The sequence below is a fragment of the Micropterus salmoides genome, unplaced genomic scaffold, assembly GCF_014851395.1.
Source record: "Micropterus salmoides isolate LMB-PRFRI ecotype aquatic unplaced genomic scaffold, ASM1485139v1 Ms_hic_scaffold_7, whole genome shotgun sequence".
Taxonomy (NCBI): Eukaryota; Metazoa; Chordata; class Actinopteri; order Centrarchiformes; family Centrarchidae; genus Micropterus; species Micropterus salmoides.
This window is the reverse complement of record NW_024044459.1, coordinates 12,189,741-12,212,204: the sequence shown is the minus strand read 5'-3', so window position 1 is coordinate 12,212,204 and position 22,464 is coordinate 12,189,741. Positions and strand designations below refer to the sequence as shown.

Genomic DNA, 22,464 nt, shown 5'->3' with positions numbered 1-22,464 from the left:
CCAAGATGAAAGATCAGTTACACAGAGCATAAGGTGCGGCTTTCTGCCAGCAATGAGCTTCTTGTTTCGCGATGAATGCTGTCATGACTGCAAAGTCAAACAGTTAGTGATCGCCATGTTCACAAAGAAAGCTTTCAGCTAATGCACCATTAGGTTGTTTACAGCGCATAAAGCTGTAATTGACCTAATGGGGTTTTGGTGTCTGCATCAATGCTACTGGCCCCTTGCAATTCTGAACCACAAAAGAAGCATCACAAGGAGGAGATGAGTCAAGTCCAGGGTCACCAAATTTGGGACAAATGTAGACACTGCATAATCGCTGCAGCTTAATAAATAACAAACAAGTTAAATTAGTATTTAGTATTAAGGAGACTAGTGTAACCTTAGTATTTTAAATCTGCAAACTCTCTATCTTACAGCAATCATGAATCAATACATGAATCTCATGTCTGTAATATTAAAAGTGTTTTTGATAGAAAGATCCTGGACTGTAGATAGATAGATAGATAGATAGATAATCCTTTATTAATCCTTTGCAGGAATTACAGTGTCACGGCAGCTTCAAGACAGACCCATACCAAACATTCACTCAAAACCCATAAGTTAAATTAAAATACCACAATCTAAAAAAAGGAGTATTTTTGTGCATTATAGAGTCGTATAACAGCTGGTATGAATGACTTCCTATACCGCTCCGTCTTGCACATTGGTGTCATCAGTCTTTGACTGAAGGTGCTACTGTTTATCACCTTCAGTGGTGGATTGAGTGTGCAGGGTGATCAATATTGATCTTAGTTTATTCAATGTTCTGGCCTCTGCCACTTGCTGAACGTCTCTAGTTCAGCCCCAACCACCGAGCCATGGGTTTGATACCAGACATGCAGATGATAGGCAGCTCAATATCTGTCAGAAGCTTAGGCCGTTATTATACATTATATTTAATGTTTTCTGCAACACTGAAGAAGACATTTTTGAAAAAAAGTAAGAGTCAAATGTTTGATATGTGAGAGATTTGCATTCCAACAAATACAGGCAAAGGAAAAAGTGCTCTATTTTCCTTAAGAAAGAAAAAAGTAGTGAAGCTTAAAACAACAGTAAAAGTAAAGAGAGCGAGCTGACATTTCTGTTAATTATTACTTACATCATCCAATTATCTAGTACATATATCGTCAGAAGATCAGAATTGTTTGTTGCACTCCCACCTCTACAAGGCGTCGTATAACAAGCAGACTGAGCTTGACGCCTGCTGTGTTGGTCAATTTATACAATTTATAAACAGGAACTCTGTAAAATGATGCGGAAGAAATGCCAACACACACTTTAAAATTACACAAATCATCAATTACACAAGGCATCTGGATCACATTGAACATGGCTTCAAAGCATTGACCGGGTTGTTCAAAAAGTTTTAAACTTTGCTGTAGCGCATCAATTTTTTTTTTTATCCAGGCTGTGATTAATTGGTTCACGAAAAGTAAGGACCCGAAAAAGGCACCCGATATAGCTAAATAACCAGTCAAACCCACACATTGCTTTTCCCACCCCTAATGTCTTCTCTCTTACTGCTCCAGCTGCAAAACCTTGACTAACATTTGAACTGCTATTGAGGATCTAAGGAGGAGGATGTGGGCTGGAGCAATCAACGTGGGCTTTCTCGCTCTGTGGCCCACTTGAGCAGCCCAAGAGTGAGAGAGCCAACATTGAGAGCGCTCCCATAGCAAGTCCGACTATAGTTTGTTTTCTTAATGCTATCACAATGTTCCTACCTCAGTTAGTTGACCTTCTCTTCTCAGAAGTTCACTCATTCACCACTTTGTGTCATTGACACATCAGGATGATGGGTCTCATCTCCGGTCTCAGTCTCCTGGTCTCCAGATGGCTACTTCCATGTTCCATATTGTCTTATGGCAGCAAAGTCAGTATAGTACCAAAAAATCTTTTCTAGGCAAATATCTTTCTTTTTGCTGTGTTGCTTCATGGCAGTTGGCAAACTAAAGTCCTGTATTGTTACTACATGGTATGAAATGAAGATTTCTTGACCAAAAAAAATGCAAAGAACTTCTTTCCCCCTAACATCTCCCATCCTGCTTCGTATCTGTTGCCCACTAAACCCTTCCTTTTAAAATAGGGTACTCAAGCATTTAGTATTCACTTTAATAAAGTTGTGGGACTCACAAGAGAAAACGAAGAATGGTCAAATCGAAGCAGCAGAGGTGAGATTTTCTGATTTATGGTCGCCATTATGGGTCAAGCTCCAAAAGTCCTACCCATAATGCAATTTCTAGTGTCTTTCATGAATCCTGCCTGCTGCCTTCTAAATCCCCACTTCTTTCACACCCCACACCTTCAGCTCAATATACCTGATGATATTATGAGTGTTATTTCTTCAAACTTTAGGTCACGCCCTTCAGAGCCACAGAAGACACTATTTAACTTTTTTCACAAGCTGTTAGTACTGCTCGTGGCAATAACACTGAGGTTGATGTCTAAAATTGCTGGAATGCCCCATTAAAATCTATTTTTGTCTCTCTTGCTTTCACAACCAATATCTTAAATCTCTAATAAGTTTCTACCTCCGTAATACCATTAATAGCACAGCTATGAACTGGAGAAAGCTTTATATCTCGAGTCAACTGTTATAATAAAATTGCAATTAAACAACAAGTACATGTTACAGAAGTCAAGGGGTTACACTCATAACAGTCTGCAGTCTGAATTATTTGTATCAGCCACAATATAGACACTTACACTGTCAGCACCTCTGCTACCATACACCAGCAGCCCTGATTAATTATCATGAGAGGAGAGGAATTGTTCCCTCTCAAGACACTTGGACATTTTATTATAGGAAACCTCTTTAGCTCCCCCTGTAATCTGATATGTTTGTAATTCTGATGTGTTTGAGGGTGTGTGGATGTTTAAGGCAGTCTGAATTCATACATGAACTGATGTTCTGTCTTAACTTGTTGTCTTAGCAGTAAATCAGCTGAATGCATCTTTCCTGTTAACAGGATGGCCTTTTGGAAGCCTAGTGTGCAAAATGAGCGGCATGGTTCAAGGGATCTCTGTGTCAGCATCGGTCTTCACTCTGGTTGCAATTGCCGTTGACAGTACAGTGACTGTTTACTATTACTGCTACACATAATATAATTGCACATTTACTTTTACCAGCAACTTTTACACTTGAATGCCACCTCAAAAAAGACAGATAACAGATAAACCAGAAACCATTTAGAGAGCACAAACCTCCAAGGAGTGTGTAGCCTCTGTGGAGGCTCTGTCCTGTTAATTTATGTGATAAAATATCCAAAAAAAGATAGTTGAAAGTGGCCGAAAAATATAATAACAACATTTCAAAGATGACAGCGCATAGCTTACCGGTAACTTGCAGCTGCACTTTGAGACTGAGATAACAGAGGAACAAGAGAATTGTAAAATTATCCTGCTTCCGGGAAGTCACAGTGTCAACTGGTTTGTAGGCTATGCTACATGCGGATGTGGAGAATCGTGACATCCCTAGTGACAAGCTAAGGTTACTGTAAGGCAGCTACATTTTAAAGTCAGCAAAAAGCCTTACCTTTATCCACAATATAAGCATCTATGGTGTTAGATCTACTGTTTGGTGTATCTGTAACACGGTTTTTCTTCTCTTTGCTTTAGCAAAAATTCAGACGGCTGCCACTAAATGCGCGGAATAACCGATATTTGCTAACGGGGAGGAGGAGGCGTGTGTTAGCGAAACAGAGGTACAGAGTCACCGTGACAGGCCTGAGTGAGCAGGAGGAGTGGAGGTGAACCTGTATGGAGGGAGCAGGGAGGTTATGTTCATTTACACTGGGGATGCTGGGGACATTACCCACCACTTTTTGAAAGCAATTGTGAAATTGTTCAGAAAAATAGCTTGCACCAATAAATGCTAATCAACAATAAAAATGCTATAAAAAAGGTTTATTTGCACAATAGGCCCAAGCCTGCAATGCAATGTAAATATAGAAGAAACACTGCATTGTCCAAAAAAAGTAACTTAAGCGAAAAAAAATAAACAAGCTACTAATTATGCATTATATTCTATTATATTTTTATATCTGAATTGTCACCTGAATTTAGTGCTTCCATCTATATAAATAAAGATATTTCCACCATAAATTGGTGCAAAAATGTCTCCAGAATGCAGGAAATTAAGTGGTTAATTCTCAAAATCTTCTGGGAGGACCCCCAGATCCCCATGTCTAATATTTCATCAATCTAATATTTCATCAATAAATTTTTTTCTAAATAGTAGGCCTATTAAAATATAGTCTTGTCTTGTTCTCATGTACCCACTCGTGCAATGTCACGTCTCATGGACTAAGTGAAGTGTTTCGTCTGACCAGTGTCTGACCAATATTGGTGTGCCGCCTGGGCAAAAAATGCCAGGGCCAATTTTTCTCCCAGTCCAGCCATGCCCCAAAGGGAGTTACCATGACAGCTGACATTGAGCCTGGAAAGGTCGTCACCAGGGGGTTGACATATAGGGACAGATAACCATCTTCCACTGAACCTCGAGTGTAAAATGTTTTTGTACAGGTATGTGTTCCCAAGGTCATAAGTGAACCTCCCTGCTCAACTCTATTTTGTAATTCAAGTAACTGAAATCGTTCATGATTAAACACCAAAATGTCCTATGTCATAATGTTAATAACTCTTAAAAAAAAAAATCTGAAACAACATCAAGTTATGTGTTCTTTGACCCTTTACCTTATTTCCCAAAACTTATCAAGAAAGACACATTTCTTTCTTTTAAATTGCTCAGCTTTTTTATCTTTATCTGGTCCTCTTTTAAACTATCATGCTGACATGCATGCATGACAACAGTTGCACATCAATCCTCTTCAAAACTTTATCAACCTTCAGGGGATGCTGCAGAATCTCACAATGGGTTTGTTGTTGACACTAGAGCCCAGTAATGCACACATGCAGTGGAGTGGCCCCCCCAAGCTGTGAAAATGTCAGAGCTGATATTTTATCATAGCCAAGTCGTCAGACACCTGACGTGGAGTGACGTCACCATGTCACAATTTAAATCACTGGAGGCTCTCTGCGCCTCTGGAAAGAACAGACAGCACAGTTTGACGTCCGAAAGTCAAAGTCACCTTACACATCTATCAACAACATGATGAGAATTAGAATTGAATGAGTGAGGAATTAAATGGCTCTCTTGTCTGCCCTTTTAGCCAGTGTATTCATGCACAGATAACCCAGATAACTTTGTTCCCTGGCTCCTCCAGTCTGCATATCCCTGGGCAAGATACTAAACCCCAAATTTTTGAATGTTAGTTTTGTTTCTAATGAGCAGTTGGCACCTTGCATGGTAGCCTCTGCCATCAGTGTAATGGGTAAATGATTGCCAGCCAGTGAATGTGTGTGAACGGGGTGAATGTCCGAATCAGAATCAGAAGGAGCTTTATTGCCAAGTAGTGTTTTACACATACGAGGAATTTGCTTTGGTGATAAGGTAATACCGCAGCCTCTTGTCAGAGGGGAGAATCTGAAACAGTTTGTGTCCGGGGTGGGAGGGGTCAGCTACAATCTTTCCTGCTCGCCTCAGAGTCCTGGAGACGTACAGGTCCTGAAGTGATGGAAGCTTGCAGCCAATCACCTCCTCTGCAGAGCGAATGATACGCTGCAATGGCAACTGGGGAGTTACGCAGGATGATGGGGGAGGGTGGGGCTGGGCTCTTTCTGAAGTCCACAACCATCTCCACTGTCTTCACAGCGTTGAGCTCCAAACTGTTCTGGCTGCATCTGTTCACCAGATGGTCAATCTCCCACCTGTAGGCGGACTCATCCCCATTAAGCTAAAAAAAATAAACAAGCTACTAATTACCAGAGCCCAATGAGGGTGGTGTCATCCACAAACTTCAGGAGCTTGACAGACGGGGTGATTGGAGGTGCAGCTGATGGTATACAGGGAGAAGAGAAGTGAGTAAAGAATGCAGCCTTTAGGGGAACTAGTGCTGATGGTCCTGGAGTCAGAGACATGTTTTCCCATCTTCACGTGCTGCTTCCTGTCCGTCAGGAAGTGATGCTGTGTAAAGCGCTTTGAGTTGAATGCTTGAGCCCTCCATGAACGTCCTTGCCTCCAGTGGTACAATGTAACTAAGTACATTTATCGAGTACAGCTTTGAGGTACTTACGCTTTACTTGAGTAATTCTATTTTCTGCTAAGTAATAGCAGTAGCACTATTTAACTACATTTCATAGGGAAAGATTGTACTTTACACTCCACTATATTTATTGGACTACTTACTAGTTACTATACAGATGAGGTTTTTATTATTCCAAATAAAACTGACAAAAAATATACAAAATAGTTCAAAATCATCTTAACTAAGACCAGCTTCAACATTAAAGGTATATATATATATATATATATATATATATATATATATATATATAATAACATATAAAACTTTGACTAGGCCCTGAAAGTAATGACTAATTCAGGGATGCATGACTATCACTATCATGCAGGAAGCTCCAACAGCAAACCATGGAGGAGCCATATGCATGAATCTTTGTACAGAATGAACAAAAAATAGATGCATACACATTTTTCTCTGTTTCTGGATGAGGGCTGTTTCTGCAGATATGGTGAGGCATTTGTTTGTAAATCACTATATCACCATGAAATTACAGTGGAATTATGTGAATGTGACCATGCAAGCGTCAGCTCCATATTTACATACACATACAGGTGCATCTCAGAAAATTGTATATCGTGAAAAAGTTCATTTATTCCGCAATTTTATTTAAAAAGTTAAACATTCACATATTCTAGATTCATTTCACATCAAGTGAAATACTTCAGGCCTTGATCATTACGGTTAACAGGTCATGAAAAAATCCATATCATGTACAATAGAGAAATGTCGACCTTCTGAAAAGTTGAAAACTTCTTTAAAGGGTTAATTTATGCACTCAGCACTTGGTCGGGACTCCTTTTGCACAAATTACTGCATCAAAGCGGCATGGCAATGCTGAAGTGTTAAGCTGAAGCCCAGGTTGCTTTGACAGTGGCCTTCAGCTCATCTGTATTCTCTGCAAGAAAAGAAAATCAGCATCTCCAAAAGACATGAAGCATGAACAAAAGCATAAAGTGCTCTATCTCTTGGTAGATGCTGCATTGACTCTGGACTTTATGAAACACAGTGGACCAACACCAGCAGAGGACATGGCTCCCCAAATCATCTCTGACTCTTTTCAGGCCGACATTTAAATCTTTATTCTAATATTTTTAATATATGGATTTTTGAAGGCCTGAGAAAAGAACCCTGAGGATGGGCAGTAACAGTTTTGGAGGCTTCAGCCGTGGCATGTAAACAACAACAAAAACACTGAGCAAAAAAGGAAGATTGGCCAGAGACACACTGATCGAGTTAGTCATGTATGTTTTCAGCATTGCACGGGGATAGAAATAACGAAAGATGTGTTCTGACTTATAAAGGAAGGCCAACAAGCATATCAGCCACACCCACAGCAAAGTCACAGCTACTAGAAGAGATGTCACCTGACACTCTCTCACCTGATTGTGGCTGCCATCCTCAGACACTGTCCTCAGTCTGTTGGAGACTGCAGGGAGGGTCAGTATAACTAACGCTTCAGTGTAACTGAAGTCTACCACACAGAGGGAGAGCAGCAGTCGCACAGTATTTGTAATTCTCACAACAAATCAAAATTTTGTTCGTGTATTTGCTTCTTTTTATTTCATAAATGCTACCTCGCACATGTATTTTCTGCATGTATACCCTTTTACGTATATTCCGTATATTACATATATATTAAACGCTTTGCGTCGGGCCGAACAACGCCCTTTAACTGTGATATAATAAGCGTATACCATGCCTGTTGTGAACTATTGCTTAAATGAATCACAGTAACTACAGTATGTAATGTTCTGCAATTTAAAGCAAATGTTCTTTACTGTCACTCAATTCCTTTTTGGCAAGATATTTTTAAAAATAGATTAATTGTCTACAGGCATCTTCTTAATCCAGTCTCTTTCTAATCCTTTTGCAGATTCAGATGCATTGTCTACCCATTCAAGCAAAAGCTGACCATATCCACAGCTTCCTTGATCATAGTCATTATCTGGGTTCTGGCCATATCCATCATGTGTCCCTCTGGGGTGATGCTACAAGTGACCAAGGAGCAAACCATTCGGGTGTTACTGGGCTACGACAACAAAACAGGCCCATTTTATTGGTGCAGAGAGAACTGGCCAAACCAGGAGATGAGGAAGATTTACACCACTGTCCTGTTTGCAAATATCTATCTTGCTCCCCTTTCCCTCATCGTAATCATGTACGCCAGGATCGGCATTACGCTTTTCAAAACAACAGTTCCAACAGGAGCAAAGCCGGGCCATGACAACCGCCACACTGTGTCAAAGAAAAAGCAAAGGGTGATTAAAATGCTTCTAATAGTTGCTTTGCTTTTCATCCTTTCCTGGCTGCCTCTGTGGACCCTCATGATGCTGAGCGACTATGCCAGTCTGACTGAGCAGCAGTACAGAATCATCAACATTTACATTTACCCCTTTGCCCACTGGTTAGCCTTCTTCAACAGCAGTGTCAACCCCATCATCTACGGTTTTTTCAATGAAAATTTCCGTAGAGGGTTTCAAGCTGTGTTCAAGTTCAGCCTGTGCACGGCGGATGGACAGCGGAGGAAACCCTACTCACACAGGCTGCAGGGAAACTCTGTGCTCCCAGCTAATAATGCACAAACCACCCTTGAGCCTATTTCTCTCAATAGCCTAGATAAGAACACCTCTAAGCAACTCAACCACATTGCTGAACAAGACTTGGTCATGGAGGACCTGGAGAAGGCATCTTGCAGCAGTGGGGGTGTGACTGCAGTGTCTATTTAAGGAGCCACAAACAGACATTCTTGTAGGTGATAGGCAAAGGTGTTCATATTTCAAGAAAATTGCCCTCATCATTCAAATCCATGTCATCCACTGAGCCTAAGTAAACTCCAAGGCCCACCTCAGCAGGCTTTAGAAGATGACAATTTGTCTGAGGCAATTTCAATGCTGTCAAAATATAAAGCAGTGATTTATCTTTTTGACTGTCATACACCACTTCATAACAATTAATGTAGCAAGCTACGTCACAGTGCTACTGAAACAAATCCATTTAAATTACCAGTTTGAAAGAGAATATTCATTTTGGTTGTTCATCTTTACTTATCACCTTCAATGCACATAATGTATGTTGCACATATTGTGCCATGCTAAAAAATGGAACGGGCTGTGCTGTTGGAACTGTAGTTTTCAACAGGGAAAACAAATCTTGTTGGCCAGTGAATAATTAATCAATTAGGATCGGTGGATACTGTATTGATAACAGGCTACTGTCCTGCTCTATGAGATACTTTTTAAAACATATATGTATGTACTGTGATGTTTGCAGAGCAGATTTCAAATTAAAATCACTTAGACAAATATATATATCAGATGTAACAAACTTCTATGTTGTGTCTTGTCAGTATTGTTTGCAGCTAATTTCAAACCTTGAATTAAGTCATGCAATTTCTAACGCAGATTTTTTTTTTTTTAAAGTGCCGTACACATTTTTCACGAAGGTTTAAAACTCAAAAGTTCAAACATCAAATCGAAGAACTTTGAAGTAACACTCTTTCAGGTATCTTTGATCATGATCAGACATTAAATGGTTTTTACACCCACAACTGTATGGATGAGAAAACAAAACTCTACAGAGAGATGCTGAACTTAAGCAACCGATCAAGGCTTTTATCTAGCTAGATCATCTTCACAGTACCATGTCCTATGTATACAAAGAATAAGCCCACCTTCACTCAGTACTGAAATCCCATTAAAAAAAACATTGTTTGAAGATGATAAGAATGAACCCTGAATGAGGCTTGCCAAGTCAATTACTGGACAGCTTTTCATAGCTACTTATGTGGCGATACTGCATCAAACATGTACGCACTTGAATTGCTTAATTTTAGGAGTGACTTCACAAATGATCACAAACTTGCTTTATCCACTTTAACTTGTTTTAAATGTGAGGAAATGTACCAGTCTAGTAAAGACAGGTTGGCCAGCCACTATCCTTTCATTGCCTAGGTTTAATAGCTGCAGTCTTTAGGTTTTCTGTATGTATTATAGGATAAAGTGGTATATAGAAGGCAAATTTTAACACCATAACAAAGATTAACATTCAACAATTACAGCACATGAGACTTTGACAGCATATCAATGCCCAAAACTCATTATACTGATTCATGAGTTAATTAGCCATTAAAAGTATATTTTTATTTAATGACAAAGCAGACATGAATATTAAGCAGGACACCAGGCCTGTCTAACAACAAATAAAAAGAGCCAATTCTGCAGGTGCCACACATATTAGCACTGTTTAATGCGTTTTTATGGGACTTGAAAACCTTTTTCTACAGTGAGCCAGCTACTTACAAAATATATTTTTATCCAGGCTTTTAATCTGAAATCTGCTCTATAAACATGAGCATAAAAAAGATTATTTATTCATGAAACTCTCATGAGCCTGTTCTGAATGTGCCATGTAAATTTCAGATAACAAAGTTTTATAATAAGTGTTTTGTTATTATTTTATTTGTATCTCTCTAACAGTCTTGTGCAGTATTATACAGTTAACCTGTACAGGAAAAACAGAGGGCCTGCATTGGTCCCAAAACATGTTTCGTTTGCTGTAAGTACATGAGTCTAAAGCTTGTTAAAGCTAAAGTGATAATGTGAATCTGTCTGTGTGAACTGACTATTGCATACAGGGTATACTAAACAACCTTCGTTATATATATAGCTTTTCTCTAGCATTTGCGATGCAGTCAGATGCTGTATACAGTGGCTGCTTGTGTGAGGCGAGAATGATCACAAGCATCACCAACACAGAGCTTCAACAGCATATTTTAGTTGTTTGAGTCGCTGACAGCAGTTCTGCTCTAAGACCACTGCCACTGCTGCCATCAAAGGGAAGAAAATATGGCTCTGTCAGCCATTAATCTTGACATGTTGTCTACTAAGATTCACCATCATCCAGATCACTGAATATCCACAACTATAATGTCAAAAGCAAGTCGACTTTGATGGCGAAGACATTTTGCCACTTACCTAAGTGGCTGCTACCCGTGACTGGTGGGGCCTCTGGAATTTTAACCGGTGTGACACTTCGGTCTCACGTAAAGTCAAACATGTATAAGTTAATGAATGGTGAGTCTCAAGACAGTCTCTGCTTGTAAAATGTGTGAATTTCAAAATACCACAGAGTTTGGTGAAAAGGGGGTGGTAATGCTGCAGTGGAGACACATGCCTTTGATGTGAGCGAACCAGCTTCGAATCCACTGTGAGACACCAATGTGTCCGTGAGCAAGACACTTAACCCCTAGATGCTTCAGAGGTGTGCGACCTCTGTCATAAATAGCAATTGTAAGTCGCTTTGGATAAAAGCGTCAGCTAAATGAGTAATGAACTGCTATTTCTCTAAGGGACCTCCAAGATGGCTCGAAATGTGATTACTAAGATTTTTCTAACACCTGTTAATGATGAGCACAAAGAACAAGGGTGTGAGTACTGAATAGAGACTCATCCTGCGTGCAATGTTATTACATCCAGCAGTGAGACATAGAACTCTCTGGTGAAAAAGGTTCATGTTTCCATTTTGAGTAGGGCTGTGTGATGTGTTAACACATGTAGTAGGACCCTTTGTGACCCCGATTTGACCCCTTTTGAAGAGTCAGTCCACATCTCCTCATTCAATACTGCTACTGACTTGGGGTAAGTGCTGTTATCTGTTATACATTCTGACAATTTATCTTCATGTGATTTTCTGGATGACCGACCATCTGGGAACTTTGTTCATATATTCCGTTTATAATTGGATGCAGTCCCTAAAGGCTACCAAACGTACTGAGTGCATCTGTTATGTTATGAGTGTTATGTTATGCTACAACTCATGGTTGGGGTTTGATTTGATTGATTGAATGTAGTTTGGTTTATCTTTCTGAAATATGAAGTTAAGCTTAAGCCAAACTGCTTAATGCAGTCATTTAAAAAAAGAAGAAAATCTTCTGTTTTGTTTTCTGCAGTTCTTCTGCAGCCGTTATTTAAAGCAGCTATTTGCTTCAATGTATTCCTGCCAAAGACGTCAGGGGTATCTACAATAATTTAAAAGAACACTCATGATAGCATTTGAAGCATTGTTTGTGAGACATTCAGCATAAACAATATGTTATGACACTTCAGTATTGAATGTAATATTTGTACTTTTTGGTGCCTGTGGTGAAAAAAAACTTTTTCTGCTTTTTTCAAACAAGTATGGGTTAAATACTGTGAACTTCTTTTTTAGATTTAGAGATTCTTTTAGATTGGTACCTTTGTATAGTCTGCATGTGAATATCTTGTGTATTAGCATGTGTGTTTTTGTGTTTTAAATGTTTAAATTTTAAAGGTTTATTTGTTAGGGCACAAATGCCCATTGAAGTTTTTACAGGATGTGATATAGTAGGCTTTTATATAAAGTGTGGAAGTAATTGGTGTCGTATTTAATTGTGAAGGGCTATTCATGACATTATCTAGTACCTCTTTGATTGTTTGTACAGAATACAACTGCAAGGTTTAGAGTCAAGGTTCTGAGTATTAACAAAGGCTTGTCAATGCCACTGCTTTGTGGCATTAGTGGTATGATGACTTTTCTTTGCACAAATGAACTAGATACTAGATTTAGATTTAAAATAATGAAAACTGCTGTGCCTCTGGGAGAAAAAAAAAATACCATTATGAATTAAAATGTCATATAGCATATTTTGCCTCAAATGTCTAATAGACTTTAGATTTTGTGACAACATTTACTTAAATGGATTTCAAATATTGATTATGTTTAAGTTTACACATGGCAATCCAACTGCTTGTGACAACATATGCTGTACTTTAGTGGGCATTCAGATCGAAACAGCCCTGTGTCAAAACACAGCAGGGGGCGGCGTTGGCAGGGGCATGTTGGTAGGTACCAGTGAGACAATGAAATACAGTCCAGGAAGTCCAGTTGGAGTACCAGATTAATGCATTTAAAGGCTTGCCCAAACATTGGCACAATGGTTTGTATTACCCACAATAAGGAATGTTTTCACAGCGGCAACTATTTTATCTTTTGGCACCATGTTCACAAAGTAAACAGTAGAAATACTGTGTTGACATACAAAGTTATCAACAAGGAATATGTGCTTGCATGTATTTGACTGGCCAATGCAATGCCTTGTTGGCGGCCCTGCGTTGTTGTGCTGTAGCCTCCTGTGTTGGCAAACTGGCTCCATTCAAATGAATGAGAGGGCTTTTTTTTTTTACGCAGGTCTCAAGTCAGTCTGAACATGGCCTTGCAGTGATTTGTAATTAAAACTAAAACATGAGTGGCCATAATGTAAGTACTGCACTGTACGTTCATGTAACAGTTCAGAATAGATTATCGCTTTTATAATGTGGCCAATAACATTACAAAAAGCTGTTTTCAGGCTCTCATTCATTTTTGTGTTTGTAGTTGGTTTAATATAGTTTCATTAACGAGAGTAAAATAGTAATGTAGTGTGAGGAACCTTTGGTTGGGTATCTACAATTTAATACATCTTTCCCACTGATTTAGACCAGTGGCTAAACCATACACCAGTATCATAAATGCACAATTTAAATGGGCACAACTAGACAGAAGTATTTTCTATTGTCCTAGTAATAACACTTCAGGCGATGCCCCATGACATGTCAACTGGAATGTTAATGGAATAATTCAACAGCCAAACCAAAACAACATTTTAATAAGAAAAAGGTCAGTTCTCAGAGAATCACTTTGTTGTCAGTAATTCACTGGGGTTGTTTGGAAGCGAAATAGAATAAAATGTACCTGGTGACTCATCCTCTGCCAAATCCTCTTTGACAACCCAGTAGGTAGTAACTAAACTAAATTTGCACTCTCAAATAATTTGATAGCTTGGCAAAAGCAAAATCAACACCCTAATATTTCTTGTAAATTACAGTAGTTTTGCTAAGAAATTCGGATGAGACAAACATGTTTGCTCTTTTACTGTGATAAGGATTTTTCTTTCAAGATCTGTGAAACAGTGACTACTGCTCTATTATGTAATTCATACTGTTATATTTAACTTCAACAAATACAGGGTTATTCTTCAGTATGTTTTAATTATTTTGTCTATGAGAAAAGATGCAAATATGTCATCAACTCTAGGGGAATAAGGCTGCTTGTGAAATCGTTCACTTGTCACGGTCTTTGAATTCATGTTTGCACTGTATCCTGTTGAGCAGTGAAATTAGTACACGTTAAGTGCACTCAAACTATCTCATAGTATAGTGTGAACATTTGAGACCAAGGGATGGTTACGATCAAAGCACTAAGTGCCAGAATAGAAATAACTTTAACTAAGCCATGACCAGAAAAATGTCCAATATTATCTTATAAATGTACCAATCAACATGCGATACAGCCTGTACTGTGAGTAGGGAGTGGTAGGCAATTTTAGACACAATCTTTCTTTTCTTTGAGTTCTTTTCTGCTTTCTTCTCAATCTACCTAGCTGAAAAGCTTGATGCTTGCCTTGTGTCTTTCTGTGTACTATATACACTCAGTGACCAAAAAAACACCACTGTTTAGTACCACCTTGAACCACTTTTGGCCCTTACAAGAGCAAGAGACAATAAGGCTGCTATAGCATCTGGTATTAAAAATGTAGGATTCAGGACATGAAGCATGGCCAGGGCAGACATCAGGGTATTATGTTAGCAAACTCATTAACATTATTTTACATGAATGTTCCTTCCCTGGTTGTTCTTGGAGTAAAACATGATGCAATGTCTTTTCAAACGGAGGCATTATCTATTTTACCACGTGCGCTATTCAGCTGCTTAAGTAGAAATAATGGCTGGATGTCAAATATGCTTTGTGTTTATCCTCAGTGTTTTGTCCCACCAATGCAATTTTTTGGATTTCCTCTGCTCTTTTCTAATCACACGTAGAGCTAATCATTATAATAACCCCATGAATTTAAAACAATGAAGTTAAAGGTCACCGTGTGATGACGTGCGGGGAGAAAAATCGGGGGAATTGAAACTCTAGAAAACAGCGAGGAGGTGGGCAGAGAAATCAAAGAATTGGCAAAAATTGGGCGCATATTTCATCATTTATCATAATCAGATAATTACATAATAATTTACATAGTCTGTAAAGTAATTATAGATTATCATCATATATATTTTCTTGCCAGATTTGCTCATGAAACAAGGCGAAACTATCGCTTTAGATCGAGTGGCTGCTGGAGCCCACATTGAGCTTGTACAACTGCATAGATTAAAATGAGCGGTACCTGTTGCAAGACATGAAAAAAACGTGCTTGTGCTCTAGACATGGGGAGGCTGGGAATGATTGAAAAGTCTGTTGCAATATAGGGGTGTTTGTGGGCACCAATGTCTTCGGGTATTAAAGGACCCAGTGTACACCAGTTGAAAGCCCAATGTCTCCATCATTCATCCACAAAGTTCTGCCTCCCACTGTGCAGTCTTGACCATGACCATAACTTTTTCAGAGTAATAAAGGAAATGAACAGTCTTCTGCAGGGGCAGAGGTACCATTTCTCTGGTCACTGAGTGTATATTTCCTTTTTGATAAATGTAGAGTTTTGAATCAATAGAAAATAATTGTGGTTGTGTTTCTGCTTTCAAAAATTGCTAAGCCAGTTTCTGTCTTGCCTTTGTATCGAGAGATATTTCAATGTGCCCAAACTGTGAGAGGGGGCATTTGTGTTCTTGTGAACAGCAACATGTTCAAATGGTCATAAATAAAGATATTTGTCTTAACTCATTAACAATAAAGTACTAAAATCTCTTCCTGGCATTGCAATTGATTAAGTGTTAATAGAAAAGAACAATCCAAAGAAACTATGCAACACATTGCAGTTCTCTGTAATTAATGTGATTCATCTGCAATAAACATTTAGCAGCTGCTGAAATCTATAGATTAATCACTGATCACTGTTGAGCTCTATTAACTCATGTAAGCAGTGAGATTCAGTGGTCACAGTGCGTAGAGGCAGATTTAAAACCACAGTCACTATACTAAAAAGCAATGTCAGGGAATTTGCCTTAAATTTGGGCCCTCTTGTTTTGGCTAACAGTTTTGGTGAAGTAACTTCCAAAATGTAATACATTATGTTACTGTCATATGAGAGTAATTAGTTATATTACAATATTATTGTCTCTGAATTGTAATGGGGGAATACAAGATGAATCGTCTCCCTGTTTGCACCCTGCCTACAATCTTGATGATCAGATTCCAGTTAACGTTACTCTTTTACTCATGGATTTGTTATTCTGCTGCCGAAATGTTTCTCCGTGTTGGTGAATAATAATAAAAAACAAACAAACACTTCATTTCGGGTTAAAATGTGTTGTAACGTGCGTTACTGAGATTGTAACAGGTATAATATAATTATAATATTTATATTTAGTAACGCATTACATTACTGCGTTATAGCAAAAAGCAATACATTACAGTAATTGCGTTACTTTTGTAATGCGTTACTCCCAACACTGGTGGCTAATATAATATATTACTCTAATCTCTAAAAAAGTTGTTTGCACTTTCCTTTAAAGTGTTCTTTACTACTAGTGTTGAATATTTAGCAGATACAAATCTAAAGCTATGCAATTTTCATCTTAGATTTACATATGCAATATATTTTTGCATGTAGATATGAGCAAATGACAGCCTGTTCAACATACTGTGACAGCTGCTACATCCCATAACCTTAATAACCTTAACCTAATTCTGTCACTGAATTTCAATGAAACAAGTTCATTGTCATATAATCTGATGGCTAGATGGATCACATGAAGAAGGAGAAGATGAAGGGGTGTCTTCTTAAGAGAAAAGGCTTCACTGGAGAAGGGATTCAGCCAGAGTGAGGCAGCTGCTAAGCGGATCTTAGCGGACGCAAAATACAGCTGGGGCAAACAGAAAAAGATGTCATCTGAATTAAATGACCTCTTGAGGCATGTTCTGATTCATTTCCTTCTTGACAGTGTACTTTGTTTTTCATTCCAATGTTACTTTAGCAAAATAATTTCTCGAACCAACTTCCCCAGTAATTGGAAAACAGCAGCATGACTACTTGAAATGATAATTTTTCTATGACCCAAGTTCAACCATACATTACAGTGTATTAACACTTTAGATTCTATCAAAACTGAATTCTACTGGAAACTACAAATCAAATTATTCACCCTTCAGACCAGTGAATTTGACCGTGACCGTCAAGTTTCAGATTCTACTACATAGTAAACCACCAAAGTATATACCTACCAATTCACAGGACAACCTGCATCATCAGATATATTTAACCCAATCTGGGTTCTCAGATCAGAAATGAAACGCTATCATTCATTCCATGGAAAGAAATTGGAATTTTTAGAACACTTATTTAATCATGGCTCACTCATACCCTACAAAACACTAAACGAAAAGAAAAAAGCTCAAAAAGCTTCTTGCAATATTCACAAGTGAAACAATTAAAATGAGTTCATCAAACAACAGTCTGCAAACATTGCTTAATCGACTCAAATTCATAGCCACTCAGCCCTTTTCAAAAATGTACAAACTTCTAATTAAAATAGACTATAATCTCCGACCGGTTCAAGACTGGGAAAAAGATTTAGCTGGTACAATGGACATCAACTCGTGTATCCAGGAGTGTATCCTACAAACTGCAACATACTCAATAAAAAATATTTAACCCAGAGTTCACCTTACCCAATAGAAATGATACAAAATGTGACTCACCAATGACACCTGTACACACTGCACATTAAAACAATATTGTACTAATTCTATCTTAAAATAACAGCTTAAAAATTATTTTGACGGTACATTGACTTCTAATAGGGTGATTGGTGTCTCTGTATGTGCTATACAAATACGGACCATTTACCATATGTCACTGTAGCACTGAAATCCTGGGCAGGAAATCTATCATGACAACGGCGTAACATGATTCTTCAGCAAGCAAACTATAAAGCTGATGATACACGGGGTAACTTTTTGAGCAATGTTGCTGAGTAATATTTCTCAGGCACTTCGTCACATTGAATTAATTTATGTAACAATTATGGTAAATTAACCACAGTATCTTCTCAGTTTTATGCTTTACGTGATACTTAAGAAAAAGAACTGTTGTTGATTGGTTGTTGCCAACTGTCTGTTGCCCTGTGTCTCACCTGGTTGCCCATTGACGACAACATTGCCCAGCAACAGTGCTCTAAAAGTTGCCCCTTGTATGATCAGCTTAAGAAGACGCAAAAAGTAGGTAATGTATGCAAGTAATGTAATGTAAGTTCTTTGGAAGAAGCTAGCTCAGTATTCTCAGTATGGATGTCAGGGCAGAGGCTATATAAAAAGTATCTGAACAAGAGACCGAGTAGCAAGCTAGCCAACAAAGACAGACAGCAACCGACACAAGATTTATAGCTACCGACGAGTGACAGAGCAACATTATGTACGTTTTCTACCATCACAGCTGGAGGGGAGTGGACAACATGACAGGGTTCAGCAGCCTCTATGGACATAATGTTAGCTAATTGCAGAGATAAAGAGACTGAAGAGGACGTTAATAGAGAAAGCTAAGAAGAGCAAAAGGGAGAATTGGGAGCTTCGTGAAACTGAAGGCTCAAGACAGATGCTAAGTTGGATTTCTTTCTGTTGGACTAGTTGGTCACACTTGCTTGATTTTTGTTTGAGAGTTGTTGGCTTGCTAGTTTTTGATTATAAGTAATGTACTCATAAGAAATGCACGTGTAGAGCTGTCCTTATTTACGACAGCGGTAAATTTCACTCTGAAACAAAAATCTTACATCATTGCTTGAAACACCACAGATGACCACCCATTCAAACATTATTCATAAACTAAACTCAACCATAGGTCACAGCAATCCAGTCTCCCAATCTGTATGTCTGCTAGGAGATCTTTCATCAGTTCAATTGCCACTGAAATATGAACAACCCATACTCATCGCCTGAATAATGACAATACTCCTAAACTGGAAAGTGCATTGTATTTAGATTTATTTATTTATTTAATTTTATTCCTTTATTATTTTCAGTTATTCTCTACACACACACACGCTTGTCAATGTTGTGTCTCTTGTCTTGCAAAAAAACATTTAAGTTAAAAAAATTTAAAAATAAGCTGGAAAGACAGAAATAACCTTTCAATATCCCAGTGGCTCCTACTACTATCTGAATACATCTCTCCCCCTTCAACTGTTGAATAAACAGCCCTCTTCCAGGTACTCCCTAAATAGTGGATATGTATTTATTTAATTATTTTTAATGAAATACCAATGTATTATTCCTTTCTTAAGACATTACTTTTTAACTCCTCTCCCCCACACACAAGCATTTTTTCTACTCTTTTCTCTTCTCTTTCAGTTTTGCTATGTTGTTTATCCCTGTTTTAAACATTGTATCTTTAATATCACTACTGTAATAAATAAATATATCTTATTATTATATATATTTACAGTATATATACACTGTAAATATATAAATAAGTAATATACTATAATATATAAATAAATAGTCTCAGAAAAAGGTGAGGTTTGCTGCATTGCTAGTTTTATAATTTTAAATAAAATCCACATTAGGTAACATAATCCTGGAGACACATTTTTCTCTTTGGTTCTCTCTAAAACACAGTTTGCAATACAGATAGGCAGGATGTTGTATTGAGAGGTTTTATTGTCACCATAGGCTAGATTTAGTGTAATGCTATTAAAGTCATATTCATAAGCCTGAAAATATAACAAAGTTCAAGACTAGATTTAAAAACTTAATTAAGCAGATGAATAGGCCTAATGTGCGGAAGAATCTAACATCCTCGATCCTCGGTTCCTCCAGTCTGCATGAACTTGGGCAAGATACAGAACCCCAAATTGCTCCCAATGGCTGTTGCATCACTGTGTGCTTGTGTGAATGTGATGGAGTGTAAAAGTGCTCTGAGTGGTCGAAAGACTGGAAAGGCACTATATAAGTACAGACCATTTACCATTACACTTACATGATAAACTGCATAATCTTCTTAACTTAAAAAACAGTACAAAATGGAAAAAACCTTTTATTTCTTATGAATTTGGCTATCTGTAGTTACATTCATTTTCTGGTCAAATCAGACCTTCGAAACAGGCTGCAATAATCACACCTGGCGGCTTGCCTGAGGATCTTCATCAATCCACCATATTCACACAGGCCATTTTTTCTCTGACTCCATGCTAGGGGTTTGGATTTTACGATATTAGATCGTGAACGATTAAAATGTCTCCATGATCTGCCTTTTCAGAGATTGTTAGTATCTGCTACAATGCACAATCCATTAGTTTTACGGAGTTTGCAAATGAACAGAACGGGTTCCTTGATGTTAAAGTAACTAGTTGCTGTTATCGAGCTCAGTTAGCCTAGTGGTCAGGCGCACAAGGAAGACATTTTTGCTTAGGGATGCATGACATGACTGTGTGTGGGCATGCACACACTTTCCTTCAACAGAGTACTTACCGAGTGAATAAATACCATTGATAACACAATCAACTTAAATGAAGGCCATGCGGGCGCAACTGATTACACCGTCGCTTACACCCTCATTTCAACTTGAAAAACTGTTCTACGCTCAGTGTCCACACTTGGGGAAACACATGAAGCACATGAAAACGTTGTGTGTGTAATAACTGAGAGCACCGCTGTTTGCAGGCAGAGCTTTCGACGACATTTTTTAAATTTCGGGCTGGTCGTCTCCCCATTAAGAGAGACACTGTGCACAGGGGCACAGCAGCATAACTTCATATTTAAATCTCCCGACACACCAACAGGATCAGTCAGAATCTAACGTTAATTAAGATTTTGTGTTCTTCTCCACAACCATAAAGTCTCACACAAAGTCTAGGTTCATACAGAGAAACTTCTGGAGTATATATCAGCCGTCCTCTTGATCAATCCTGAGCTCCATCAGTGCGTCTACATTTTTTTAGAAGCTAAAAGTTTAATTCTGTTTCCTCTGTCTCCTGTTAAGTTTTTTAATATGTTGCAAAAAAGTCCCACGGTATTTGTTGACATTACTGCGCCTGCGGAAAGGTTTAAAATAACTGACAGCAGCCTCTCTAATCACGAAAGCAAAGCATTTATGAAAACACAATAAAGAAATCACCTGGAAGGTTAAAAAGGACCGGTATGATTTTTGCAAGCATGATTATTCAGATATTGTCACAGTCAATCCGCCATCACACCAATGTAGCCCCTATAATTGTGACAGTGCAAACAGCTGCTGACATCAAATTATTAGGCTGTAATATGAACCAGAGCATCCTCTGAATTCAGCGCTAACCTGCTGTATTTTATCCATCTCAGCCCAGACTGGGAGCTCTGAGCACCTGGAGAGTATATTGAGTTTTACATTACACCTTTAACGTTACTCAAGCACAGGAGGTTTTCAAGCCAGGATAACGTCAGCGAGTGGAGCCAGATTGGGCACCAGAACCGGAGGCAGTGGGCAATGAAACAGCTCTCAGCCGCCTCAAAGTAAACACAGTGTGAACGGGACCGAAAACAGAGATCAACAGGGAATACAGTACCAAGGTTTCTAGATACATTTACTTTTTGCTAAACCGCATACAGCTAACGTTACTAACTGTATCTGTCTGTATCTGTTGCTAGTTAGCTTGGTTAGCCGTGCTGCTAGCTGTCCTATTAGCTGAGTCAGCCCTGGGGTGCCAAGAGCCAAAACCGGCTAGAAAACCACCATGGTCCTGTATTCCCTGCTGGCCTTTGTCGGCTGTGTTGGGTCCCGGTCCGGCCACTTTTTCACTCACTGAGAGCTGAACCAGTCCGCACAGAGTCTGAATGACGGGATATGGGTGTAACGTACATTCAGGCTATTGGCTACTGTAAACGCCAATCGTCATCCACAACAAGTCCCTCCCTTACTTTGCGTTTTAAAGCAAACAGCACTTTAATGGGAAAATCAAATAAAATGTTAAAATTAAGCAGTTCTTTGTTGTTTCAATAAATCATTAGTGTGCGTTGTTTATGATTAATAAAGTAGTGTTATTTTTCTCTTTTAAAACCAACAAACCAATAACTTAATCAATATAAGTAACATAATAACAAAACCAACTTGAAAATAAATTGTGATAAGATTGTGAATCATGATCCTGCCTGAAATAAATTGTGATATCATATTTGATACTACATGCTTAGCATGGAAATCAAATGTTATCAAATAGATAATGTCATACTGCTGTGTTCCAGGTTGCAAGTCACATAAACTTCTTTCATCCTCAGCCTCTTCATGCTACAACAAAACACTCTTAACTGTTGGATGTAA

General features: G+C 38.4%; 1 protein-coding gene across 1 annotated transcript; it reads left to right on the top strand.

Moving 5' to 3' along the window:
- Window positions 1-2,190: 2,190 nt before the first annotated feature.
- On the top strand, window positions 2,191-15,909 carry LOC119891698 (neuropeptide FF receptor 2-like). Its single transcript, XM_038703520.1, has 2 exons — window positions 2,191-2,213; window positions 8,059-15,909. The coding sequence occupies exons 1-2, from the start codon at window positions 2,191-2,193 to the stop codon at window positions 8,909-8,911; spliced, it is 876 nt and encodes a 291-aa protein (XP_038559448.1). The 3' UTR covers window positions 8,912-15,909.
- The last annotated feature ends 6,555 nt before the right edge of the window (window positions 15,910-22,464 follow it).

Coding starts and splice junctions, on each gene's coding strand:
- LOC119891698 (XM_038703520.1), top strand. CDS start 2,191: ATGGTCAAATCGAAGCAGCAGAG. Junction 2,214..8,058: donor GTCAAATCGAAGCAGCAGAG/GTGAGATTTTCT, acceptor ATCCTTTTGCAG/ATTCAGATGCATTGTCTACC.